Raw genomic sequence first — 22953 nt, 5'->3', positions numbered from 1 at the left:
TCATCCAGCTCGAAAATGGCACGATGCAGAGGACCATCACTTGGCTGGATGTTATGAATGCAGACAGATCCAAGATCGAATTCAAGGAAGCCGAAGTCTATCATTATTATCTGCATGACTTCAACGCAACTGCGGAGTTGTCAGACTTCCAGCATAATATGATGATTTCCGGCCTACCACAGAAATTGATTCAACCTTGGTACTACAAGAGAGATGTCCAAACAGAGTTATATACACTGTCGTTCACTGCCGAGATGGTTGCAATTTCGAACCAACTTGCATCAAAAGGTGAGTTATGTTACGCCTGATCCGGTATAAAAATGATTGTGCCTTCACTGACCGGCAAATTCCTGGGCCACAGTGATTGAAGTCAACAATAAGATAATCGGAAAGGTTAACCAGAAAACTCGAGCGCTTCAAGATATTTTGAACAAATGGAAAGAATCAACACATTCGAATATGTATCCATCAAGCCTAGTTTTGGAGCAGGCCCAGCATGATCAAGGCTTAGGTTACGCGGCAGTTCCCAATAAAGAGACTCTAGTCGAGAAAGCATGGTCATCCCTGAAGGAGCTCAAAAGAGCGCATCGCATGTGGCGCAGGAGGAAATTCCGAAGTAGCCTTCCCGGCAAGCTTACTAGACGGAGTTTCCAGGGTAGGAAAACAATGCCAGCTTCCAGGATGATGGCGAATAAACTGCTCGGACGAGCCCCCATGAGAATGGGCCAGAGGAAAAGGCTACATAGCCGAAATGGTCGGCGAGTCACCCTTCCAGATGCACCGTTGTGGATGCCCGCGAAAGATTCTGAAAAACGACAGAGTCTTAGTTGCCAACCGGGGCCCCTGGTGGAGCATTGCTATCCACAAACAGAGAATTTCAACCATACCTGTCTGCATGAAAATCCTAGCGAGGAGAGCGGAAACCGCAGAGAATCCCTTGAGGAAGCGAGAAATGAATGTGGCAAGACCTGTTATGATCGGCAAAATAGCCTCCCAGAACTACGGCCAAGTATCGTGAGCCCATCCAACGACAGGGAGAAGCTGGCTGAACATGACTTATTGGTCAGGAGGCCCACGCCTCTGGATCCAGAAGCTGAAGCCATGGAAGGCCAGAGCAATACTGGCATAGGACGCTACGGTACAGGAGGAAGTACCGATCTACGGGACGGAAATGATGAACGCGTGTCAGTGCTGACAGACCCAGTCAACAACACAGGTCTCACCTTTCATGGTAACACTGTGACCGAAAATTGTCAACCACAAACAGTATCTCGAGATTTCCCAAAGACGTTTTCGAGCCCTTACCCCACAGAGACTTTGAAACATAGCGAAGCTGCCGTTTGCCAGGCGCCAGGCGGGTCCAATCTGCCGGATGGAGTCCCATATTCTGCGACACGTCAATTGAATGCTTCGCGCACTTCTACACATGGCGGGAGAAAAGGCGCACCAATTCCTGAATCACATATAGAGGTCCAGATTATAAATAGCCTCAAGCAGGTAAGTGACGCAATAAATACCATACAAAAGGCTAGAGCTGATAGAGAAAAAGCCAGATCCCGCAATCGTCGATGGGCAACCCAGGACTTGGAGCGCTTACCATTCTGGTTTATGCAAAGAAGACATTTGAATAAGGAACAGATCCAAGCTGAGTTCCTGGCAGACTTTCAACATGAGAGGAGCTTTGGAGCAATTCATACTGCTTTCAAACGACAAATGAGGATGTACCACGAGACAAACCACGCGAACGGGATGCCACAGTTTGTTCGAGATATTGATCAACCAAGTCGCTACTTTGTCGCAGCCGATAACTTCATGCATCCAGCGGCACAACTCGGAGATGGAAATCTTCGGGATTATCGGAGCTTGCCCCCAGAAGGTAGGTACTGCACATAAGACCCATTGTTCTAGGCTCACAATAGCTAACTTTGGGTATCTTTCCTTTTAACTAGCCCCCACACCAGAAATTCTCACAGCTATCCCTGGGTATTCCGATGGCATAGAGGGCTTCCCAGAGAGGGCATACCTGAGTGAAAGCCCCTCCACGATTGCATACCAAGCGACCACTACAGAAAATACTCCCTTCTCTCCTTCCTTTTACGACCAAGGAAAATGAGCTGCTATCTCCCGGCTAGAGTACAGATATGTTTTGTTGCCATTTGGAATTTGCCATTCAAATTCCGAGTGTGTGTTCTTGTGAAAATTTGTCTTATGCCTTATGTGCTGTTATACTCATCTGCTGAAAATTCTAGGCCCGTCCTATCGTTAACCCCAGAACTATTGTCCTTCCACAGGATAGTGACCCCCCCAAGCACTTTTTCCCCTTCGTCTTCTTTTTAGTAGTCTGGTTGTTTCAAGGCCGTCAAACCCAGCACGCGAAATACAGGGTTTTGAGCCTTGAATTGCTCTTTTTTACATGATACCTACGAATTCTGGGACACCATCTGTCAAAAATTGCTGACTTTTTGGTGGGCTACTACATGTATAGCTCGACGAGGACAAGATCCCCTTCGAAATAAATGCTCACTCTACGTGCAACTTTCCTGACTGCGCTCTTTCCAATGTCTCAATTTACTCCAAAAGATTACTCCCGATGACCTCCGCTTTTCTCCTGATCCCGATCTCATGGTAGAAATAGGAACATTCTATTACATCGCTTAGGGGCCGAAACGCTTGCAACTTGGGCTTCACTCGTCTGACTAGGTCCCACAACGCTAATTTTTATACTGCCACGTCCTCCACATCAAAGACCGTTCATGCCACGTCGTTTGAGGGCTTACAACGTGCGGCAGCACGCGTCCCCAATGGAGAGACCGTCGCGGTGTAAACGTGTCGAAGCACACCGCGCCCCCGTTGGCCTATCTACCCCTACGGTTGGGGCGCTAATACCAAAAGAGGGAGGGTCCTCTAACGCAGGCATAGTTGAAAGTCTGCATGAATATCCATAGATACTATTCACATGCTCATTTCGAATTATCCTTCTGTTCTAAAAGGGCAAGCAGTTTCATTTGCAGTTCCTTCTGCTCTGCTTCTCGCTTCTCTTCCCGTGCCTTCTATTCCACTTCTCGTTCCTCTTCCCGGAGCTTTTGCCGATCTACTTGAGCGAGAAGTTTCTCTTCCCGTGCCTTCTGCTCCGCTTCTCGCTTCTCTTTCGTGCCTTTTGTTCCATTTCTCGTTGCTCTTCTCGTTGCTTTTGTTCAGCCAATTGTTCTTGTAATGTTTGAACCATCATGCGTAGCTGGTATTTGCTTCAATTTCTCGAGGCTTCTTTGGGAGAGGTCACAAGCAACCTTGGAAGGGCTTTAAGATTTCATCCAGTCTTGTTTCCCCAGGATTTCACGTGGGATGGGAGTTTTCGCGCTGGGAGAAGTGATCGGTGCTCCGGACGCAGAGCTGCCACTAGTAGCGAGATCAAAACAGTTCAATCGAGGTTTGTCAGTCTTGTGATTGAAGAGTTGTTAGAATTTGTTCTTGCGCCAATCTCTCTTTTTGGCTTGAAGCTCTTCTATCTCTCGTTCGGCGTCGTCGATTGGATCATTCATGGAGACCTCGTGTTCTGTAGAAGCGGTGCTAAAGGATGAAGAAGGTGCTTTGTGGATGGCTGTAGTGTCATCTCGTTAGTAAAAGGCAAAAAAGCTTGTGACTGTGGTGATGGGGATGGAATAAACCTTTCTGGCTGCCATAGCTAGTCTGTGAAATACTGTCCATCTTGATCAAAGAAAATTGAAAATAAATCACCAGTGCCAGATGACGGGGTCATAGATATACCAATCTGCAGGCGCTATGCATCATTTGCATGATCGCTGGCCTTGTGCGACCGGAGTGGTTTGCCAATGACGGGCCGTCTGAGCCCCTGAGCCTCCAGCGCAGCTCCCAGGAATACTGTAGTCACTTCTGTCGGTATACGGATGGCGCTCATCGTCGGAGGTCTAGATCTGTAGGTTGGCTGGGACTGGATTGATGGGTTTATTCGGCTGCGTTCTGAATGCGCAAGGATCATCGGGCTCCACAATGCGGTTTCTGGGAATGTAAAGATCCTGGGTGATTACGGATGGCTTTCAATACATCGTAATTTTTTGAATCAACCCTACTCTAAAGCCGAAAGAAAAGTTCGGGGACCGCGCGAGGCGGGAAAATAGTACTGTAACTTCATTTCTGACTGTGACTCAAACGTAAGTAACCCCCGATGGCTACTTTCAACACAAGTGAGCTATTAACGCCATTGCAAGAAGCGCCACAACTTATACAAACACAGTGAATTGATTCCACACTGCAGCGTTCGTGTCCCGGTTTTCGGGATGCAAAAAGTGCTCCAGATCTACCATGTTCCCAGGGGCTTTTTCGTCCGGTCATGACTTACTATGTATTTTCCTGCACTGTACCGTGCGTGTATGGGATGTAAAAATGCATGGTTGAGGGCAAGGTCTGCTCCCATTGCCTAGTGCGGTCGCCCAGCGCTAGGTCTGATGGATTATTTGTTCGGAGTTTGATGCAGTTGGTGAACAAAGCGTTGCACTGTAGTGAATTGACTTGGGGCAGTAAAGTTCCCGGACCTTAACCCGGCCTAGTCATCACTAAACCATGCGTAGCCCGGATGACGTGGAATAATAAAAGCCCGCAGCTCGCGCCTGAGGAGTTCCTTTTCCCGCTTCGTAGCTTCGTGTTTACGAATCAACTGCTACCGCCCCATCTGTTTGCAGCCATTGGCATTCAACAGTCGACAATATCTGGCCGTTTCATAACCGGACCGCAAGAATGGAGTACCAAAATTCCCATTTTCTTTCTCTTCCAACTGAGTTACTTTTGCAGATTCTCAAAAGCTTTGTGATAGTCGCTGAACCCTCGCGTCTTGCACAATCTTGCAGACGGCTTCACCATGTGTATAAGCGTTACCAGATTGACATTGAATGGCATATTCTCGTGAGTAAATTAAGAAAGCTGTGCCTGACACAATGCTGACATCTGCCAGACTACCTCGCAATACCATAGATATGACATTTCCCTCTCCTTCATATCGGACATCATGCACGGTGACGAGGAAGAGATTGCATTGAAGGAACCGACAGTTACCCAGCCAGCACCTCACGATTGGCTGCGGGATTTTCTGAGTCCCGACTCAACCCTTCATTCGTCTAGAAAAGCCAGACCGGATGGCAGAGATATTTGCCTTCGCCGTGTCCGCTTTTGGTGGAAACAGGTCGACCGTTTGAGGAAGTTCTACATCACCCACATGGTTAAATATCGACAATCGCTATCATACCATTCCGCTGATCACTTGCCACCTGGCCTGAAGGAGACATATACGATAGCATGTTACGCAGACTGCAGATGGTCTGTCGGGGAACTTGTGTCTCCATTGCTCAATTCCTCTGAAGAGGGTGAAGTTTCTGCCGAGAGATTTTATCATGCAGTGTTAGCTCGGACCCTCGATACAAAGGCATTGCAGGGTCTTGCAATCTTTGCAGAAATTGAAGATTCCGAGATTGGAGGCCACACATATGACCAATTTATCAAGATGTGGTCTGAAAATTCCGATCGCACTCTGCAAGAAAGTGTTGAGGTGCTTGAAATATTTGATTACACATCAAATTTTCTTCTATTGAAAATCTTTGACTGCCCTGGAGAGCATCTAGATTGGGTAGACGATAGACAAAAGTCTGATCTTATGGATGACGGTGAAACCTTTCTCGGCAACTGGATGGATTTTCACACACGTCTCCAGTCATTCTTAACGCCACTTGACATTTTCTCATTGTTTGAGAAAAATACCGGAGAGGAAACGAAGTGTTTTAGAGATTTGGTTACAAACTATCTGTTAAAACTTTTGTTAATCAATGCGGTCGACAGCTACCAAACCGTACCTGGAATGGCACAGGTCGAACAAGATTTAGCGAGAAAATTGGGCGATATAAGACCTGGGACATGGGAGTTTTTCGGAACCATTACTGGCGCTCCACAATTAGAGGGCTGGCTTTTATTGATACTTTTGAGGACATCGACATCGACAAAGTAATGCATTTCAAGCAGGACGCATCGCTTTGGTGGAAGGATCTAAGACGTGTTGACGCCGATTTTCCGGACACCTCACTTCCTGTGTGCATAATTGTGCCCCGATATTTGCTCGTTCCCCTCCGTGAATTGGTGCACTCGGATGAAGAGCCAGATATATTTGATCTCGAATCAAGCTATGTCCTAGATCACTCGTCCACCGAACACACGATGACTTGAAGAAAAATCATTATCTTCGAAATTTTGCGCGCTCAAGTCAAAATGAGGCAGCTTAGGTTTGCATTCGAGATATACTGTACGATGAAATCATATGATAGCCGTCTCGCTGGTCGGCGTCAGGAAATACTGAGTGTCTGTCGATTAATTTGTAAAAAATACCGTCCCTCGGTATTCTCAGTTTTTGAGGGCAGTCTATGCAAAAAAACCTCATTCAGCATCTCAGTAAGTAGATAATGTTGATACTAAGTCCTTAAGCTTCAAGACATGCACGATCTCAGATTGCGGAGGCTATCAAACACCGAGAGTAGGAATAATCTCGGGCGACTATTCCGTACCGAGGTTTACGAGCCCCTGTATTCAATTACGCAGAGTCTAGGGCATGAAAAGTCAAGGTATTGAAGGTTCAAATTGCATTCAATATATCATGTCGGCTGTTTTGACTAGAAGTTACTAGGGTGTGCAGCTGCAGTAAAATTTTTATAGTAAAGCACATCGTGTGTTGTGAAGGAAAGACTCGCCTGGTTCAAAGGACGCCTTGGACCCCACAAGCTCTGCAAATACGACAAATAAAATATTAAGCTGGTATGTAATAATAGTTAGCACCATTTTCTCCAGCGGCAAGGTCTGAGTTTAGTCCATGAAATAGGTTGCCATTTAGTCGTTTCGATTTGGTGAACTTCGCCGTTCTTTGTGGCCCCTATTCCTCTCTGCCTATGAGGTACCTGATAATATCTTGGATCGTAGCTTATTCATAAGCAAAGAGAGACATCAAAATAACCATAGAGGCTGCCAAAGAGGTGGGAAACTTTCTCATGAGTAGGAATTCCAGGGAACCACTTCCACGAAATCATGCAGTAAGCAAGCTTATGTTTTCTTTTACAATATGGAATGAAAGAGATGGATCATGTCGAAAAATAATTAGGCTGGGACATTGCATAAGGTAGTTTATCTCTGGTAGTTCTTTTTCTTGCCAAGGAAAATAAGTAGTCCTCGGCCATCTGTTAGGAGGGCCTTTCAATATATCCATTGAAAGAACTTCAGATTCCTCTGTATTTGGATCGTTAGATCGGTAGGCTCACTAGCCATCTAAAGCTTTTTCTTCATTTATAACTCACGGCATTCATAAATCTCAGTGGGGTATTTGTGAAGATAAATTAGTTCAAATGAGTTCTCTCTGCGGCGTATACTATAATATTAGCGTTTAAAGATTGGCCTAGAAACTTCATGTTAAAAGAAAACCCATCTTTCTTTTTGTCAGTAGATTTGCATTATCTTATTTGGTATAGATCTACGGGATATTTTGATTATAAATTTCAAAAACCCTCAAATACGCCGTATTGCGGGGTGGGATGATCACGGACCTATGGGTAAAGGTGACTGCGGTCGATACGGATTCACGACCCACTATACGAAAGCGGGGCTATGGTTTATCTGGGCATCCAAAAATTAATCTTAGAGAGCTTGGAGTTCGACCCAAGCTCGTGTAATGGTGAGCAGCCCTGAGCCCTTCTGACCCGCACTGGCAAAACCGGAATCTATAGGAGAATTTTCGTAATTAAAAGTGTGGAATCTGATCCCTAGAATGCAGCCGACTTTTTGATAATGTGCATGCTTGATGATGTTAGATGTGTAGTGGCTAGTTTTGAGTTCATTCCTTGCAGCTGGTATCTTGAATTGACACTGGAACCGCAGCCGCTCTTTTCCAGAGCGCCTAACAAGCACTTGTGCTGCCCTATGAGTTTGATTCATTTCGCTTGCCACAAAGAAAATCGGAGCCCCTCTTCATTCCCTCCAATTTTCGGGCTATTTTTACGTTATGTTCCAACCTCCCTTGGGGCGTGCTACGCCTCCAGACGCGACACTTTCGTGCCAATACCTCTTCCAGGTCACCACGGAATTTCCGGAGTTTGTACCTTCTTACCGATGGTGGGAAGATGAGACCGCCGCCGTTCTATGGGCCTTTCACGAAGATGCCCGTCTGGTCATTCGCTACGCGTTACTTCGGGACCAGAATATACTGCGCAGTAATCTACTCGGCCGCAATACAGAAGCTATTGATACACTCGTAAACCTCATCAAACCACATGAGAAACAATTGAACCTACACCTCTCCCATGACAGCAGGGTTGAAAAAATTCTGAGCCATTCTTGCCTACCATCTTTCAAGCCTGTTCCTTGGTCCTGTTTTCCACCATCGGGTCCGTCTCTTGATGCACGGGCGATCGCACAAAGAATTGAGATGCAGAGTCACTTCCAATTGAGATTAATTGCTTTTGAAGATATTGTCCGCGCCTCATTAGGGTACACGGGTAACTCGGTTGAGTGGTTCTTAAGGGCCCATACCGAGCTATACGTTCAACTGTTGGCTCATCTTCAAATTCATATGGAGGAGATCTCAGTCTACGAAGAAGTTGAGGAGGTATGTACAACGTCTCCTGGTGATGGTCTTCGGCACATGTCAGCTAAATCTCATAAGCTCCTACGAACGCAAAGCCCATTCGCTCATCGGGCGGTGTTGCAGTGTTTAGTTGATCTCCGCCGGGGAACAACATCAGGTTTTCCACCGCCGCCGATACACGGCTTTGAATTTGTCGCACGCCCAATCCAGATTCTGTTCCAAGAGCGCCCTCACAGTTTGACCGAAATACTCAAGATCTGCGACGTTTTTGCTTTTCGTTTTCGGAGTGTTTACATAAATACCGGGAAAGTGCCATGGAACAGACCATTTGACAGCACTTATCCTTTCTTAGAGGAATGTTTTGGGTCGTCTTCTGGGTCAGACCTGGCTAGAACTCTCACGAATATGGACAAAAGCTAATTTTTCCAATCTGTCTCCACAAAGTATCGTGGCGCAGGATAGAATTGCGCCAGATTTTCTGGATAGTTGGCATGCTCTAACAGTCTCCGTTTGGGAAGTTCTATGTGCAATACCCTACCTGGCACCATACCTTCAAGAATGCGCTCAGGTAGGTCATATCGACCAAAGTGGGATATATACAAAACAACGGTCAATCTAATGATGGTAATTGTAGAAGCTATTTCATCTCCGAAATTATCACTCCGCGACAGCAGTGCTTCATGGCCTCCGCGAATATAGCGAATTCTTTGCGCGATTTGACAACCTTGGCAGCACAGTGGGTGAAGTGCCGATTACGGATTCAAGCGTTCCACCCAAGATCGGGTTCCTGATAGATGACAATCAGAATTATACCGCTTACCGCCAATATTATCTCGAGTATCCCGGCATCCCTTTACTCCGTCCCCACCTCAGGGGCGGCGAATCGGCTCTTCAGCCCGTCTTCAACTTCATGCGGAAGTAACCAGCCAGTCTCATCACACATAAAGCAACATGCCGCCTGTGCGTCTTTGGGTGATATTTGAGGACGAGGGCTCAAGAGCTTTGGTGTGATACCAGGTGACCCGCCGGCAAATGACTTAAATGGGAATATTTATCTTCCAATCGATCATGCTTAATGCCATTTGATGACACCAATAGAAAAGTTTTGACTGTCAATTTGGGAGTTATGGAGAATATTGTGTTGGTCCAAGAGTTTGCAGCAGCGATGAGCATCTTTCTCATTATCTTCAGCATCTTCGTCAAAAGTCTTGTTTGACGTGGGATTCCATCCGGAAATGGGAAGACTTGATATCTTAAAGAGGAGTTATCTCCCTTACTGAATAGTGTAGTGGGAAGGCAGTTTGCAACCCAGATCGTGGGGCCTCGGGCAATCGTGGCATTTGGTTGTTAACTAAATAGTTAGTCAATCAGAATAGTGGTCCCTTATGTTTTCTTACATCGCGCATCTTCATACTGTAGTGCAACGCGAATCGCGATAGCGACACTACCAACCTTCAGTTGAAAATTTCGGTGTATTGTCATTTTACCATGGCGCTCATCCATTTCCATCGCTTTCTTTCCCAGCGCCTCTTACCTACAATACTACAGGGAAGTGCGTTGGTTGTTGTTACACCGTTCTTGACTCTTCCGAGCCGGCCAGACATCCATCATGCTATTCACTCTTCAGTATCTAATTTTAAAACTCCAGGTAATTCAATTTATAGAATTGTTCTTCTTCCTCATCCCCATTCCCAGTTTTTTTAGTACATTTTGTCTGATTTATCTAGATATACATGAGAATTTCTATTCTATTAATTGAAGATAAAACTGCAGCATGTCTTCATACGATGGTACTGGCTTGTCATCATCTAGAAGAAACCGTCCAATCCATAATCTACCTGAGAGTCCGGTTTTTAATGGACTGATACATTGCATGCTTGGCAGATTCTCGATTCACAATCACGAATTGAATATAGATCCAATATCTCATTAAAAGTTTCAAGGAGCAGTCATGCTATCAAACAATAGTCGTCAAAAGAGTGAGGAATCTCTCAGCCATACAGCAGCTCCAATATGTTTCCTCTCCATCGATGCCACCGCCTTTCATGCCACCTTGTCATCGGAGGGGTCTGTTTTCCGGTCAGTGATTGGTCCTCATTATGTTGCAGTGGATTTGACCCAAGACTTTGGAGTATGACCTGTTACTAACTAGTGTAATGGGGATTTCCGCTCTCAACGTCGGCATCCTAGGGTCATGTGACTGAGGCCTTAGCAACAAGGCTAACTTTTGTTTCGTGAGATTAAGTAGCGTTCGTTCGAGAGTAACAATAACAACCATGCGAGGCGATGCATGTCCCCCTTATGAATTCTTCTTTCTGCGGAAGCTACTGAGGCTGAGGTTGCGGTATCGGTATATCGCAGGTCCATGAAGACTCGAATGTCTTACTAGTCGCATCTCGATAGCGTCACGCTTTGTCTACTACTCTCCTGCACTCTGCGAGTGTGGTGGTTTTGTCCTCTTGCAATCGACCCGTCTGCCAACGCAGACTGCCAGCGAGCATTACCATCTTACACTAGTTAATTTCGGGTGATTAGTCACGGCATCTGGAGCTCCACAATATCAGGCCTAAGCGCGGCAATTGTTGGTGACTAGGCTGAGGCTTGCAGGAACCGGTGCTCGCCAGTCAGCCCCCGCAATGCAACGTAATAATGGTTTTTGTATAGTCATTTCACACCCTAAATGAGAAGCTTTCCTGTCGTGGTCGCCACTCGCTTGATCCAGAGGCCCTAGAAATCCTACGAATATAGTCAATTCCTGGTGCACTTGAATTGTGGACTCCCAGACCCGGCACCCTCGCTCTGCCACTCCGTTTCGCCCCATCACCCATCGCCGATCGAGACTAAGTATTCCTGGTGTGAGGTTGAATAAACTCTACCAAGGATGTTTGGGTCAAAAAATAAGCCTGGGTAGCACGTCTCAACAATGAAATCTCGAAAATCTTTGATTACGCCGCATTGAGGGGGTTGACTTTCAAACATAAGTCCTGCATTGCTAGTCACAGACAATCACCAAGCCTAGGCTTTGTGGTCGTCAGGGTCAAGCGATCATTATTAACAGCCTAATACGACTAACAGGTAATACTTTGAATTATTGCGTCAAATACATATCCACCCCTCAGCTTCTATACTATTTAAGGGCATTCCAATCCCTCAAAATTTAGTAGTATCAACTCCATCTCAATCTATTCCTACAAGACACCGGCCTTCTATCTAGCTATATCTCGATTTACCTCCATCGCAATCAGGTCTACGTATCAGAATCACCATGGCCTTCACTGAATGCAACTCGCTCGTCAACGGGGCCAAATGCAGTGTACTATTCCCCTCCACATTTGTGTTCTCTGCATCTTTACTCGATATTCACTGACTCGTCATTTAAGGATTGCGGCAAGGAGGTCAGCAAGCGAAACATTTCATTTCGACCTATTTAGTTCTCGTAAAACGTGTACCGTGCACCAATGAGTACTAACTCCCTCGATTCCAGGGCTGCAAAGGACACTGCCCCAGCTGCACCATGGAACTTTCCTCCAACGGAACTTGCGGCTCCTGCGTAAGTCTACTTGTAATGCCAAGGAAAGATATCCAATAACAATTGTGAGCAGGGATGAGCCAGGCTAGGAGATATGATGGTAATACCTTACTCTTAGGGAATCCCATCTCTTCTCCGTAAGCAGATTCAGCGAAGGGCTGACCATGCAAGTCGCAGGGATTGCTTTTCTCTTTTCACCAGCAAGTGGCTCTATGCTTACATTACACTCCTTACCAGCCTTACTTAAATATAACAGTATCTCCTTAACAATGTGCTGCTCCAAAATTGATCGGCTGTCCTTGCTCTGGCAACATAGAGGACTCCAACCTTCTAGCTTCTATCTTGATCTGTTCGCCCACTTCTAGCAAAGGGATGAGTTCCACAGTTTCTAAAATGGGAAGGAGGGGGCGTCCTCGTAGAATTCTCAGACTGCAGTTTCTTGTTGTAACTCAGAGGAAGTAGTCGGGCTGTGATGATTTGAATTTAAAATAACGAAAAGTAGACACAAATCATTTTTTTGTCAGTTTCCTGAATCTGCTTCGGCGTATAGATACCTAGAGAGGTAATTTAATTGATGTGACTTCGCTCTAGGTCAACCACCTCGAGCTACGGATTCCTAACTACTCAACGCAGTGGAAGATTTCCAGGCACTTCAAAAAGTCGAATTGGTAGTAAATACGAGTTTCTTAACATCCATATCTAGGTACCTCTTATTACAAGCGGCACATCTTCAACAAAGACAAGGAATGGCTAGATCCAGCTCAAAACAAAAACGACATTGGGATTGTACGACTTAAACAACGGTAAGCTGGTTCGATAAGGATGACTATGTAATCAATCAGACCAATATTGATTGGTCTACTACCATTAGAGACGCCCTGTAGAACAATTCTTCTCGCGCTATTTGTTCTCGTTCAACACACCCCTGAATCCAGAAGCATCAACCGCTGAATCAGCATAGTGAAGCACCCATCTATATTGCGATCAAATTTTTCGTACAGAAATACAGATCTCACGTACTAGAAGACAAGCCCATCTATTGATTCTTTCTTCAGGTGCATATCATCTTTCAGAAATGGACATATAGTGAATGATTGTTGCTTTTTTGGTTTTAATAGGAATATAGCACACCTGAGACAGGATATTCCGTATCCGGTTTAGCGTAAGACTTTCTGCCAGGCGGAGGCCCAGATCGCGTCTCGCTGTTCCCATCGTAAAATATTTTAATATACGCGTAACACCAACAACCTGACCATCAACAAATTCACGGACACATTTATCCAGCCTCCATGGAGAGAAAGACATCGTCGCCGATGGCGCCTACTTTCATGGTTTCCGCGCCAGGGAAAGCCATTGTCTTTGGCGAGCATGCTGCAGTGTATGGCATGCCCGCTATTGCCGCAGCCATTTCTCTGCGATCTTACCTCCTGGTTACCACTCTCTCCAAATCCCATCGTACAGTCCAACTGAATTTCAGCGACATTGAGCTGAAACATACTTGGCAAATCGACAAACTACCTTGGCGGATCTTCAGCCAATCCTCCAAGAAAAAATTTCTATCACTCTGCTGTCGACTGCCTAGACACAGAGCTTCTCGAAGCCATCATGCCACACGCAAAGGCCGTATCGAAGCACCTTCCAGAAAGGCAAAGAAAAATCCACATTAAATCTGCGACCGCTTTTCTATATCTTTTCCTATCCCTGGGCTCTCCAGATAGCCCTGGTTTTATCTACACTCTTCGGTCTACCATTCCCATTGGCGCCGGTCTCGGCAGCAGTGCCAGTATTTCAGTGTGCTTGAGCGCAGCCTTACTCATCCAAATGCGCGCGCTTGCTGGACCCCATCCCGATCAGCCTTCCCAAGAGGCAGAAGCGCAGATTGGGCATATTAATCGCTGGGCGTTTGTGGGCGAGCTGTGTATCCATGGAGACCCCAGCGGGGTGGATAACACGGTATCTGCAAGTGGAAAGGCTGTCGTGTTCCAAAGAAACGTTTCTGGTCCGCCCTCCGTCATTCATCTCAACGAGTTCCCAAGGTTACCACTTCTGCTTGTCAACACTCAACAATCACGATCCACCTCCGTAGAGGTGGAAAAAGTGAAAAAATTGAAAATCAATCATCCTGAACTAACAGAGATGATTTTGGAGGGCATTGGCAAAGTTGCAACTTCTGCGCTAGAGCTAATATCATCGCTTGATTTCCACGTAAATGGAAATCCAGACGCTCTCGATCAGTTGGGATCTTTGATTGGTGTGAACCACGGATTATTGGTATCTCTAGGAGTCTCCCATCCTCGTCTAGAGCGTGTTCGTGAGCTTGTCGATCATTCAAAACTTGGTTGGACCAAACTCACTGGTGCTGGAGGTGGTGGGTGTACTATCACGCTCTTCCGGCCAAACACTGAAGAGCGAATTATCGAAGAGCTGGAGCAAAAGCTTACTGCAGAAGGGTTTGCAATATATGAAACCACTCTTGGTGCAGACGGAGTCGGAGTCCTGTGGCCTGCCGTATTTCGGTGTGCCACTGATGCAAAAGCTGGCAAAGAGATTGATCAGGAGATGTTTGAAAGTGCTGACGGCGTCCAAGGTATAAACCAGCTAGTTGGAGTAGGAGCGCAAGAAAATCGAGAAGGCTGGAAATTTTGGACACGAGATACTTGTTCTAGATAATTCTACCTTGAGCATTTGTCCCAAAGAGCCTAGCTGTCGAAAATCGGATAGCGTTCAACAGCTTTGGCGAGATAGCGGCATGCCGTCGTTTTGTGAAACAAAGAGGGAGAAGTTCTCAATATGCTACGACCACTTCTCTCCGTCAAATCTAATAGTCGCCCGATTACCTACCAAGTTCTCCAGCCAGAGTGGATGTTAGAATATGCATTGCCTACATAAAGAAATTTCAAGATAATATTTGAGATACTAAAGATCTTGGCTACATTTATCCATCATCGGTACCAGCATTCTTTGAATAGGTATGATACTATTTATCAAAAGCCCACTAAGTGCAGACAAGATCGTACGCGAGTTCTAGTTCCGTTGGAATAGTTGGCCCTGGTCACTGTCGAGCTATCAATGCCACCGCTCTATAATGGCTGGCAGTCTTATCAATCCATTAAGTTCTTGGCCTTCTACCATCCCATCTTCATGCCGTCCATGATCTACACGTCATTACTGATCGACACTTCTGCCGGCCTTTCAAAGCATCATTTTGTATCACACTGCTGCACAATTCTTTTGTTGATATTTGAGAAACCCACCAATTCTCCATTTTAATGATGAGCCTGTACTTGCCCGCCACGGCTGCGGAAATCATCAACCCGCTTCTGGATTGCCTCCGAATTGGACCCTCAGCAAAATGAAGCGATGCCCACAAACTAGTATGCTCCAATCTTCGATCCTGCAGAAGCATGTCAGCAACCACCAGATGTCCTCCTTTTACTGCAAGCAACAAATGATCCTCAAACCAACGATTCTGGTGGTTGAGGTCAGCTTTGGGATGGCGCAGTAAAACTCGCACCATCTCCGAGTCGCCTGCCCGGGCGGCGATACACAGGGCGGTGTCTTGGACGGTAACAGTGCTCTGGTTAATTTCAAGAGCATCGCCCTGTCGGACCAAGAGCTTTACCGCTTCCAAGCGGCCGTTTTCCACCGCTCGACAGAGGGGCGGATCTGCCAACTCGGTCGCATTGATCTCTAAGCCTCCCTTGTTCAAGAGCATCGCCATCGCATGAGTGTTGCCGTCTTTGTCACGACAGTTTATGTCGGCGCACGGGTGGCTCAACAGCAATTCCACCACTGCCAGACGCCGACATCGAACAGCGAGGTGGAGTGGAGTATACCCGTTGGGATCCTGAGCATCCAAGGCCAGCTCCTTCTGCGTCAGAAGTAGCTTGACAGCGTCTGCGGATCCATGGGCCACTGCTTGGTGGAGCGGCAGCTCGCTGTTATCAGTGGCCTGATAACCAGCGGATGGCCTGTAGAAAGAGAGCGAGTGCCTAGCTTCCTGTGGGCCTACAAAGATCCACTTCATGGACGGCCGGCCGATGCGCCATGCCCATGCGCGGGGTGACTTGCCAAAGTCATCTGTAGTGAGAGGATCGCCGCCGCTGGAGTGGAGCAGACGCGCCAGGCCTGTTTTGCCCCACCAGACCGCGAGATGGAGGGCCGTTCGTCCTCGCCTGTGCGGGAGGTCAACTTGTAACTTTGGGACCTGCAACAAGTTTTGTAGCACAGAGCATGTTCCGTATGTGACGGCATACCACAGCGCGCTTTCTTGCGCCTGGTTTTGGAGGTTGATATCCAGCGTGGGGCTTTCCAGCAGGAGCTGCAATACGTCATATGATGAGTACTTGAGAGCCCTCATCACCGGGGTCTTCCCTCGAAAGAACGCGTTCACGTCTGCCCTCCGATATAGAAGTCTTTCGGCGAGGTCAATATCGTTGTTCATGGCAGCGAGGCCGAGCAAATTGCTGTTTTGACATTCGACGTTGATTGCAAGTATGGCCGGCTGTAAGCCTGGCTTGGAGATTTTGACATGATCTCGCAAGAGCAAATATTTCGCTGCTCTCGAGATATGCTGCAACTCTGTATAAGATTGGATTCGGTAGACCTCGCAAATGGGGCTGCTTCTAGTTTAGTATGTAGTTGCCAACGTAAAGTACATTCGTTACGAACCATAATGATCATTGGGATGGCGAGCAAGGATAGGGCAATTAAATCGCGCGTAGAGTTATAATGGCCTCGTGAAAAGAGCGGCCAAGCCAGTTTATGTTGTGCGTCGTGCCACTGCACCGCAATCATTGTACCTGAACCCACCAAGGTATCTTGTAGCACGAGAATGCGTCGCGAAGAATGAGGTCCATTAAAGCGAATTGTAATAGCAGCACTGCTCATGCCCCCATCATTGCATTCATAGTTCCTAGGAGAGCCAGGTTTCGGGGAGCCCCCCCACGTATTTACAGGCACTCCCTTTAAGCCACAATGGGACTGTTGCTTGAAGCAATGCACTCTGGATGCAATGAGACTACAGTGGAGCGTTAATGTGAATCTTGGTCCTGATTTCTACCCGCAGTCTTCTTTGAGTGGGTGTGACGGTTCATCATCATGCCGTTTCGAAAGCAACTATTCGAGGTTCGATCCAGATGGGCTTAGACGACTCATCCCGTTCGTGCGCTAAACGAAGCACCCTCACCCACATGGGCCCTATCGTTTACCTGACAGGATTTTGTTCCGTTTGACTTTTCTATCCTTCTCTAAGGCCAAGAATTCTTGCATGTGTGATTTATGTTGGGTAGGATGAATCCAGTCAACCAGTCATTTTGACTCGTCTGAATGACCGATTCTCTGTGACCTCGCTAATGTCTTCACGAGCGCCAGGAGATACCGGAAACTTACGTCGGTGACTCTCATCATGCTCGCGTAAGGCTACCGGAAGAGGATATTGACCAGGGCACAGAGCTAAGTGAACAATATGCAGCCTGTCATGGACCATCCACTCCGTGTGAAAGTGAGCTACAACTCTCATTAATCGTCGTGCTGTTACGAGGACAGCGAAACGTGATAGCAAGGTGAGGGTGATTTGAGACATGACTTGCTCAGTCCATATACTTCCGTCTTTTGCTTCTCGGCTCTTGGGCAGATGAAGCTGTTTTTCTCTCGATCCGCGGCGGACCCGAATGATCGATTGGCCCGTGCTTGTGTTGGACATCAACGAGAAGCTGATCGCCAACGACGACGGAATGCCCGGTCTCCGCCACTGCTAGGGGATACACAGGCCCCGGTATTAGACCGTACAATGCCGACCTTTCGTTGAGTGAAACCATCGCGTAGTACTTTTTGAATTCATCCAATTCTGCGAACAGGCATTGTTTGGTCCACTGCGGAACGAACTGCTGACGGCACCCGCAGACTGCAAGGTTCGACGAGTCCGGAACTATATGGCAAGTATCAGAATTCATAGCTATATCTAAGCGAGGATCAATCGAGGCTTACCTGGGTTCGGATGCAGAAGCTCCCGCTTCATGCTGATACAGTTTTCCTCATGTAGTATGACATGATACGCCGCCCCATCCAGGCCATGCTTCCGAAACAGCTCTGTCTCGCTGTCTTCCCAAGCAACCGCCAAGCCGCCCTTCGAGGGCGTCAACGTGATCTGGTGTGGCATGTACCGGAGTAGACGTCGGATATGGCGCATATACCTCATCTCGGTGGTCCGAGGGGTCTGAGAGCCTCCAAACACGGACGAGATGGAAAGAGATAAGAGCTCCTCGACGATGTGGCCGCAAAAGAAGGGTTCGTACTTTCCGCTTTCCTTCTTCGTATTACGAAGAACCCAGTTCCGGCACGGCGTTCGCTGATGTATACCGTCAAAGTCCAGCCATCGGCGGTGGACCTTTAGTGTCCTTTGCTGAGGATTATACACAACATCCGCCCTACTATCGAATCCTTCGACATAAACTACTTGAATCCTCTGCATCGAATCTAACAAGGCAAAGCATGCTCTCAGTGCCTTCCGCACAGTTCTCGAGAAGGTGGTACTCGGGGGGGCTACAGACCTCGGCATTATGGAAAAGCATTGAAAGTTCTTCCGCAGCACTGCGGATAGGCGTAGTCGACCGCAGTAGGCGCCACAATTCTCGCGACAGCTTCATGGGCTTTTTTACAATGGTCTCTCGTATCATCTTGACATCCTAGATTTGCGTTAGCCTGGGACAAGGGATATGGATATTGGACTTCCGACAAACCTGGGCTCCGGATGCTTCGCAATAGAAAAAGTCCTTGCCCTTGGACTCGTGTAGCAAATACGTCCAGATGCGGGATATCGTCGAGGGTAAGAGCAAATCAGCAGCCAGACTAACGTCCATCAGCGCTGGTGCCTTTCGGAGGAGGCTCACGTATATCGGAAGAAGGACGTCCTCGTGCGTTTGAAGGGCGGACTCCCAGATCCGGCACACTCGCTCTGCCAGTCCATGCCGGTCCATGAGCCATCGCCGATCGCGATTGAATTTCCCCTCGGTAAAGTTATAACCAAGTTTGAACGGATAAATCGAGTTTGTTCCAGAGATTAGCACGCCGTGGGCATAAATCCTACCCAGGAGATTTTGGTCAAAAAGCAGGTCCCCGTGGCTCTTCTCAACATTCGAGGATGGGTAGGAGAAGCCACGAATATCCAGAGATACTTACAGCCACTCAAGAAATTCTTCAGGTGCCACCGGTCGACCCTGGTTGGCGCGTCCGGGGCCAATAAGTACGGCAACATCTCGCTCGGTCTGGAAGCGCATTCCTGCGATATCCTCGGCCCAGTCCGTCTTGTTGGAACCAGATTGGTGCGATGGGTAATGGTCCAATGGAGGCAAGATTTACATGGCTCGCGCAAATGGAAATACCACGAACTCCGACTCGCCGCCATTTGCAGCCTATACCCATCTCGAGACAGGACCACCGCCGCCAGCTTGAGTCCGTCGCCGTGGGAACCGGCCAGTTGGTCCTGACCGCCCTTTGTAGTGAAGCCCAACTCGACAGCCTCGAGGGCAATTGCATGCAGGCGTTTGCCAAAGTGACCCGGCTGGATTTATTATCGTACTTGATGAGTCCTAGGGACTGGCGACCCTCGATGGGGGTTTTATCTTCGCGCTTATTCAAGAGCTGACCAGCCCTCCAATGTCAATTGGCCGCGAAACTCAGGGCTGTAGGCAGGACTCGTATTGTCCAAGGTTGCCACATAGCGGTTGCGACCGCCCATTTTGGCATGAGTTGGGTAGTGAGCCTTTAGATTGTCCGAGCGTCTGAAGCTGCGATGACATTCTGGCACCCAGCATACATACGGCTTTTCATCAGAGTGGCATATCAGGTGTCGCTCGAGGGCTTTTCGGCGCCTGAATTGACTATCACATCCCGGGTACCTACATCTAAACTGCCGCTGGTGTATTTTTTGTGGCAATTTCTGGGAGCTCCAGTCCGGAGGTACTTGGGAGGAATGAAGAGGCGCGGCGTTCGTAGGCCCAAGAGAAACTGGGCTCGTTGCAAGCACTTCATTGCTGCCAAGCCACATAGAACAGGAACTGCAGGTAGGAGCCACCTTTGCCTCAAAGGTATGAGGCTTGGAGGATGGCTCTAATAGGCTGAAAGGATACGAATTTGGCATATTTTCCGGCCAGCAAATGATAGGGATCGGCTCGCAATGGATAAAGCCAGGATCGTGAAAGTGTCCTGGTCGTTGAAAGCCCCAACCGACGAAACCATTCCGATGAATCTGCAGCATAGTTTCTTCTGGATAAAGCATCCCAAGCGGCTGTTGTAGAAGGGCCATCCGGATAGGACATGCGATGAAGCAATTTTCAGGAATTGAGGGCAATTGGCCTTTCGCCTCGTTCATCATTGATGCATGACTCAAACGAGGTTGGCTCTGCATATCCACCTCCGAAGATGGATGTCTCACAGGAAGCGAATTCATTTGGAAAGGATCGCTCGGATATCGCACGCAAGCGGTATCGCACGCAAGCGGTATCGCACTGTGACTGTTGGCTTCTTTGTACAGAGTAAAAGAAAATGAAATACCACAATGGCGATCGCATAATCCAAACACCAATCTGCGACGGGGGATGTCTGGGTGGCAAGGTTCTGAGCTTGCAATAGACCGAGGCCGCTAGTAGCCTGATACAAACAGCGAGCAGATATACAAAAGAAAATGGCGATATGAAAATCGGTGGAAGTGTGGGAAATCTCCTCATTTGTTTCACGGAAGACATTTGACAGCATCCAGTTGGTCCATTTTACAAGTATGACAAAAAATGTGTTCGAACGGTATCTCATTTATCACTGTTCCAACGGCTGAAGTGACGGTGATGATTCCACGATGAGACACACCAAAGCTCATTCAGTCTACATCACTTTGACATTTATCTCTTGCACGAATTTCTTTATCTGTTGTCAGTAATGGTCAATTTGTCGTTGCCTCACCTCTTTCAAACTGAGTTATTTGTTGACCACATATTCCTTGCTAGTAAACAATTGGTGATAACAACATCATCAAGCGTTGAGCATTATGGAGAACCGAATTTGCTGGCTTTATCGGTCTTCATGGCTATAAATTAGATGGAATGGAGCTTAAGCTATTCATACTACATATATCCAGATTCTCGAATATATTACTTGGAACAGAGAAATGGATCCTTTTGCTGTGTGCCACGACCTACAAAGGGACGAAAAGACCGATTCCGATCCAACTTCAGGCCCAGATGAGCGACTGAACCCGGAATTGACAGCTGAAGAGACTCCTAGTCAGGTAAGAACTATTTTAACCTTTAATGTCGTGCATGATGCTAATCAACGCAGCCGGTCTCCCAGCGGCCAGCCGACGAAGAACAAACTTCAGCAGCAGAACCCTTCCAGCCGATACTACAGCTTCTTGCAGAGCTTGAACGGGATGATCCAAAGCTCGCCTTTCAAGCAGCTCGAATCTTGGGACTCTACCGACGGCTATGGGATTCATGCATGTCGAAACATACTGGCAGCGAGAAGCTCCGTCAGACCAACCAGGAGTTGAAAAGGGAGAATACACGACTGGAAAATGAAAAGGGGATGCTTCTAGCTCATCATGACGAGCAGCTATCTCAGTTCGATTATCTAAATCAAGCATTGGAAGCGTCTCGGGGGCGATTGCTCAGCATTCTCAATGATTGGGAGCAGTGCTCGGAAGGCCGACTGGCAGGGCTGATGAATTGCGAGCGAGGTCAGTGATAGAATCCTGGTCAATTTATATTCCACTCTATCTATGAGAGAGTCAAGTAAATTGTGGTGTTTGTCCAATTTTATATTTTACCCCTTGATATTCAAAGCCGGATCCATTCGACCTCACACGTCACAGTATATCAAAAATGGATTGATCACACCGGGAGATAGCCGAAAAGATAGGATGGGCGGTTAATTTCATAAGAGCTGCAAGGATTGCCTAAGCCTATCTTTGAGCTATAAGAAGAAAACCAAGCTATTCATATTTGTCGATGGAAGATCTTCTATGCGAAAGGGAACCATATATGGATAGAAAATCACATTATCACAGTACAAGATATAAGTAGCTTATAGGTGGCTGAGAATTGAAGTCATGGAAGCTATTTAAGAAATATCACAAGACAGCAATTGAGGGGTCGTAGATCTTTGCCGTGCTTCACATACCTGGCAAATAACGTTTCCGTGGAAGTTCCAGCTGAAGTTGTACTATCGAAAAGAATAAGTATTCCTTAACGGACAAAAGATGTATGGCTCCATGCATGAATCAAGGTCTTTCAATGTGATAGTAAGGGTGGTCGATGTTCTGCAAGACCGACATGACATCTCCGTGGAATGCCTTCACGGTCCGTTTTCGAACCTCCAACTCCATTGCCTGTCGGTTGCAGCACTGAAGAAGACTATCAGTCTCTTCTTCCAGCAATTCGTTTAACTCGCATATCTGACGCCGCTCATCTTCAAGCCGAATACTCTCCGCAGATTTCACAACATAAGTTTCCCATAGACATAGATACAAATCTAAAAGTCTTAGGGCCGGTAGGGCGAGGTCGCTATTGCGGCGCAGGATTTGCTTAAGTTGCGTCGTAAGGAGGTTGCTCGCTGCGGTAGAACATGAGGCTGGTGAAATATCCTCTGCGTTTGGGTCGTTGCAAGTGTCCTCGGAGAGTCTTCGCTGTCTCTTGGCTGGCCGATCGGCTGGTGAATAGGATGCCGCGAGTGGATTCATTAGGGTAGAATGGGAGAAGATTGAGCGTGCACAACAGAGCGGGTTTCCATAGATTTTAAATAGAGCATATTA

The 22953-nt window shown here is 47.2% G+C and overlaps 6 protein-coding genes across 6 annotated transcripts; 5 read left to right on the top strand and 1 right to left on the bottom strand.

Moving 5' to 3' along the window:
• Positions 1-681: 681 nt before the first annotated feature.
• On the top strand, positions 682-1893 carry N7481_001528 (uncharacterized protein; the record flags this gene model as incomplete). Its single annotated transcript, XM_057260747.1, has 1 exon — positions 682-1893. The coding sequence occupies one exon, from the start codon at positions 682-684 to the stop codon at positions 1891-1893; it is 1212 nt and encodes a 403-aa protein (XP_057128579.1).
• A 3127-nt stretch (positions 1894-5020) lies between these two features.
• Positions 5021-6010, top strand: N7481_001527 (uncharacterized protein; the record flags this gene model as incomplete). The annotated part of the gene is made up of 1 exon (XM_057260746.1): positions 5021-6010. One exon carries the CDS (start codon positions 5021-5023, stop codon positions 6008-6010), a length of 990 nt encoding a protein of 329 aa, XP_057128578.1.
• A 2031-nt stretch (positions 6011-8041) lies between these two features.
• N7481_001526 (Guanine-nucleotide dissociation stimulator CDC25) lies at positions 8042-9545 on the top strand (the record flags this gene model as incomplete). Its single annotated transcript, XM_057260745.1, has 4 exons — positions 8042-8644; positions 8702-8887; positions 8976-9191; positions 9258-9545. 4 exons carry the CDS (start codon positions 8042-8044, stop codon positions 9543-9545), a joined length of 1293 nt encoding a protein of 430 aa, XP_057128577.1.
• A 4212-nt stretch (positions 9546-13757) lies between these two features.
• On the top strand, positions 13758-14822 carry N7481_001525 (uncharacterized protein; the record flags this gene model as incomplete). Its single annotated transcript, XM_057260744.1, has 1 exon — positions 13758-14822. One exon carries the CDS (start codon positions 13758-13760, stop codon positions 14820-14822), a length of 1065 nt encoding a protein of 354 aa, XP_057128576.1.
• A 4960-nt stretch (positions 14823-19782) lies between these two features.
• N7481_001524 (C2H2-type zinc finger protein) lies at positions 19783-20523 on the bottom strand (the record flags this gene model as incomplete). Its single annotated transcript, XM_057260743.1, has 1 exon — positions 19783-20523. One exon carries the CDS (start codon positions 20521-20523, stop codon positions 19783-19785), a length of 741 nt encoding a protein of 246 aa, XP_057128575.1.
• A 789-nt stretch (positions 20524-21312) lies between these two features.
• N7481_001523 (uncharacterized protein) lies at positions 21313-21887 on the top strand (the record flags this gene model as incomplete). Its single annotated transcript, XM_057260742.1, has 2 exons — positions 21313-21432; positions 21483-21887. 2 exons carry the CDS (start codon positions 21313-21315, stop codon positions 21885-21887), a joined length of 525 nt encoding a protein of 174 aa, XP_057128574.1.
• Positions 21888-22953: the final 1066 nt, after the last annotated feature.

The sequence above is a fragment of the Penicillium waksmanii genome, assembly GCF_028829765.1.
Source record: "Penicillium waksmanii strain IBT 27052 chromosome Unknown utg000001l:1.0-4852451.0:1.0-4856178.0, whole genome shotgun sequence".
Lineage (NCBI taxonomy): Eukaryota > Fungi > Ascomycota > Eurotiomycetes > Eurotiales > Aspergillaceae > Penicillium > Penicillium waksmanii.
Note: the sequence above shows the minus strand (reverse complement) of the source record. Positions and strands in the feature narration are given on the sequence as shown.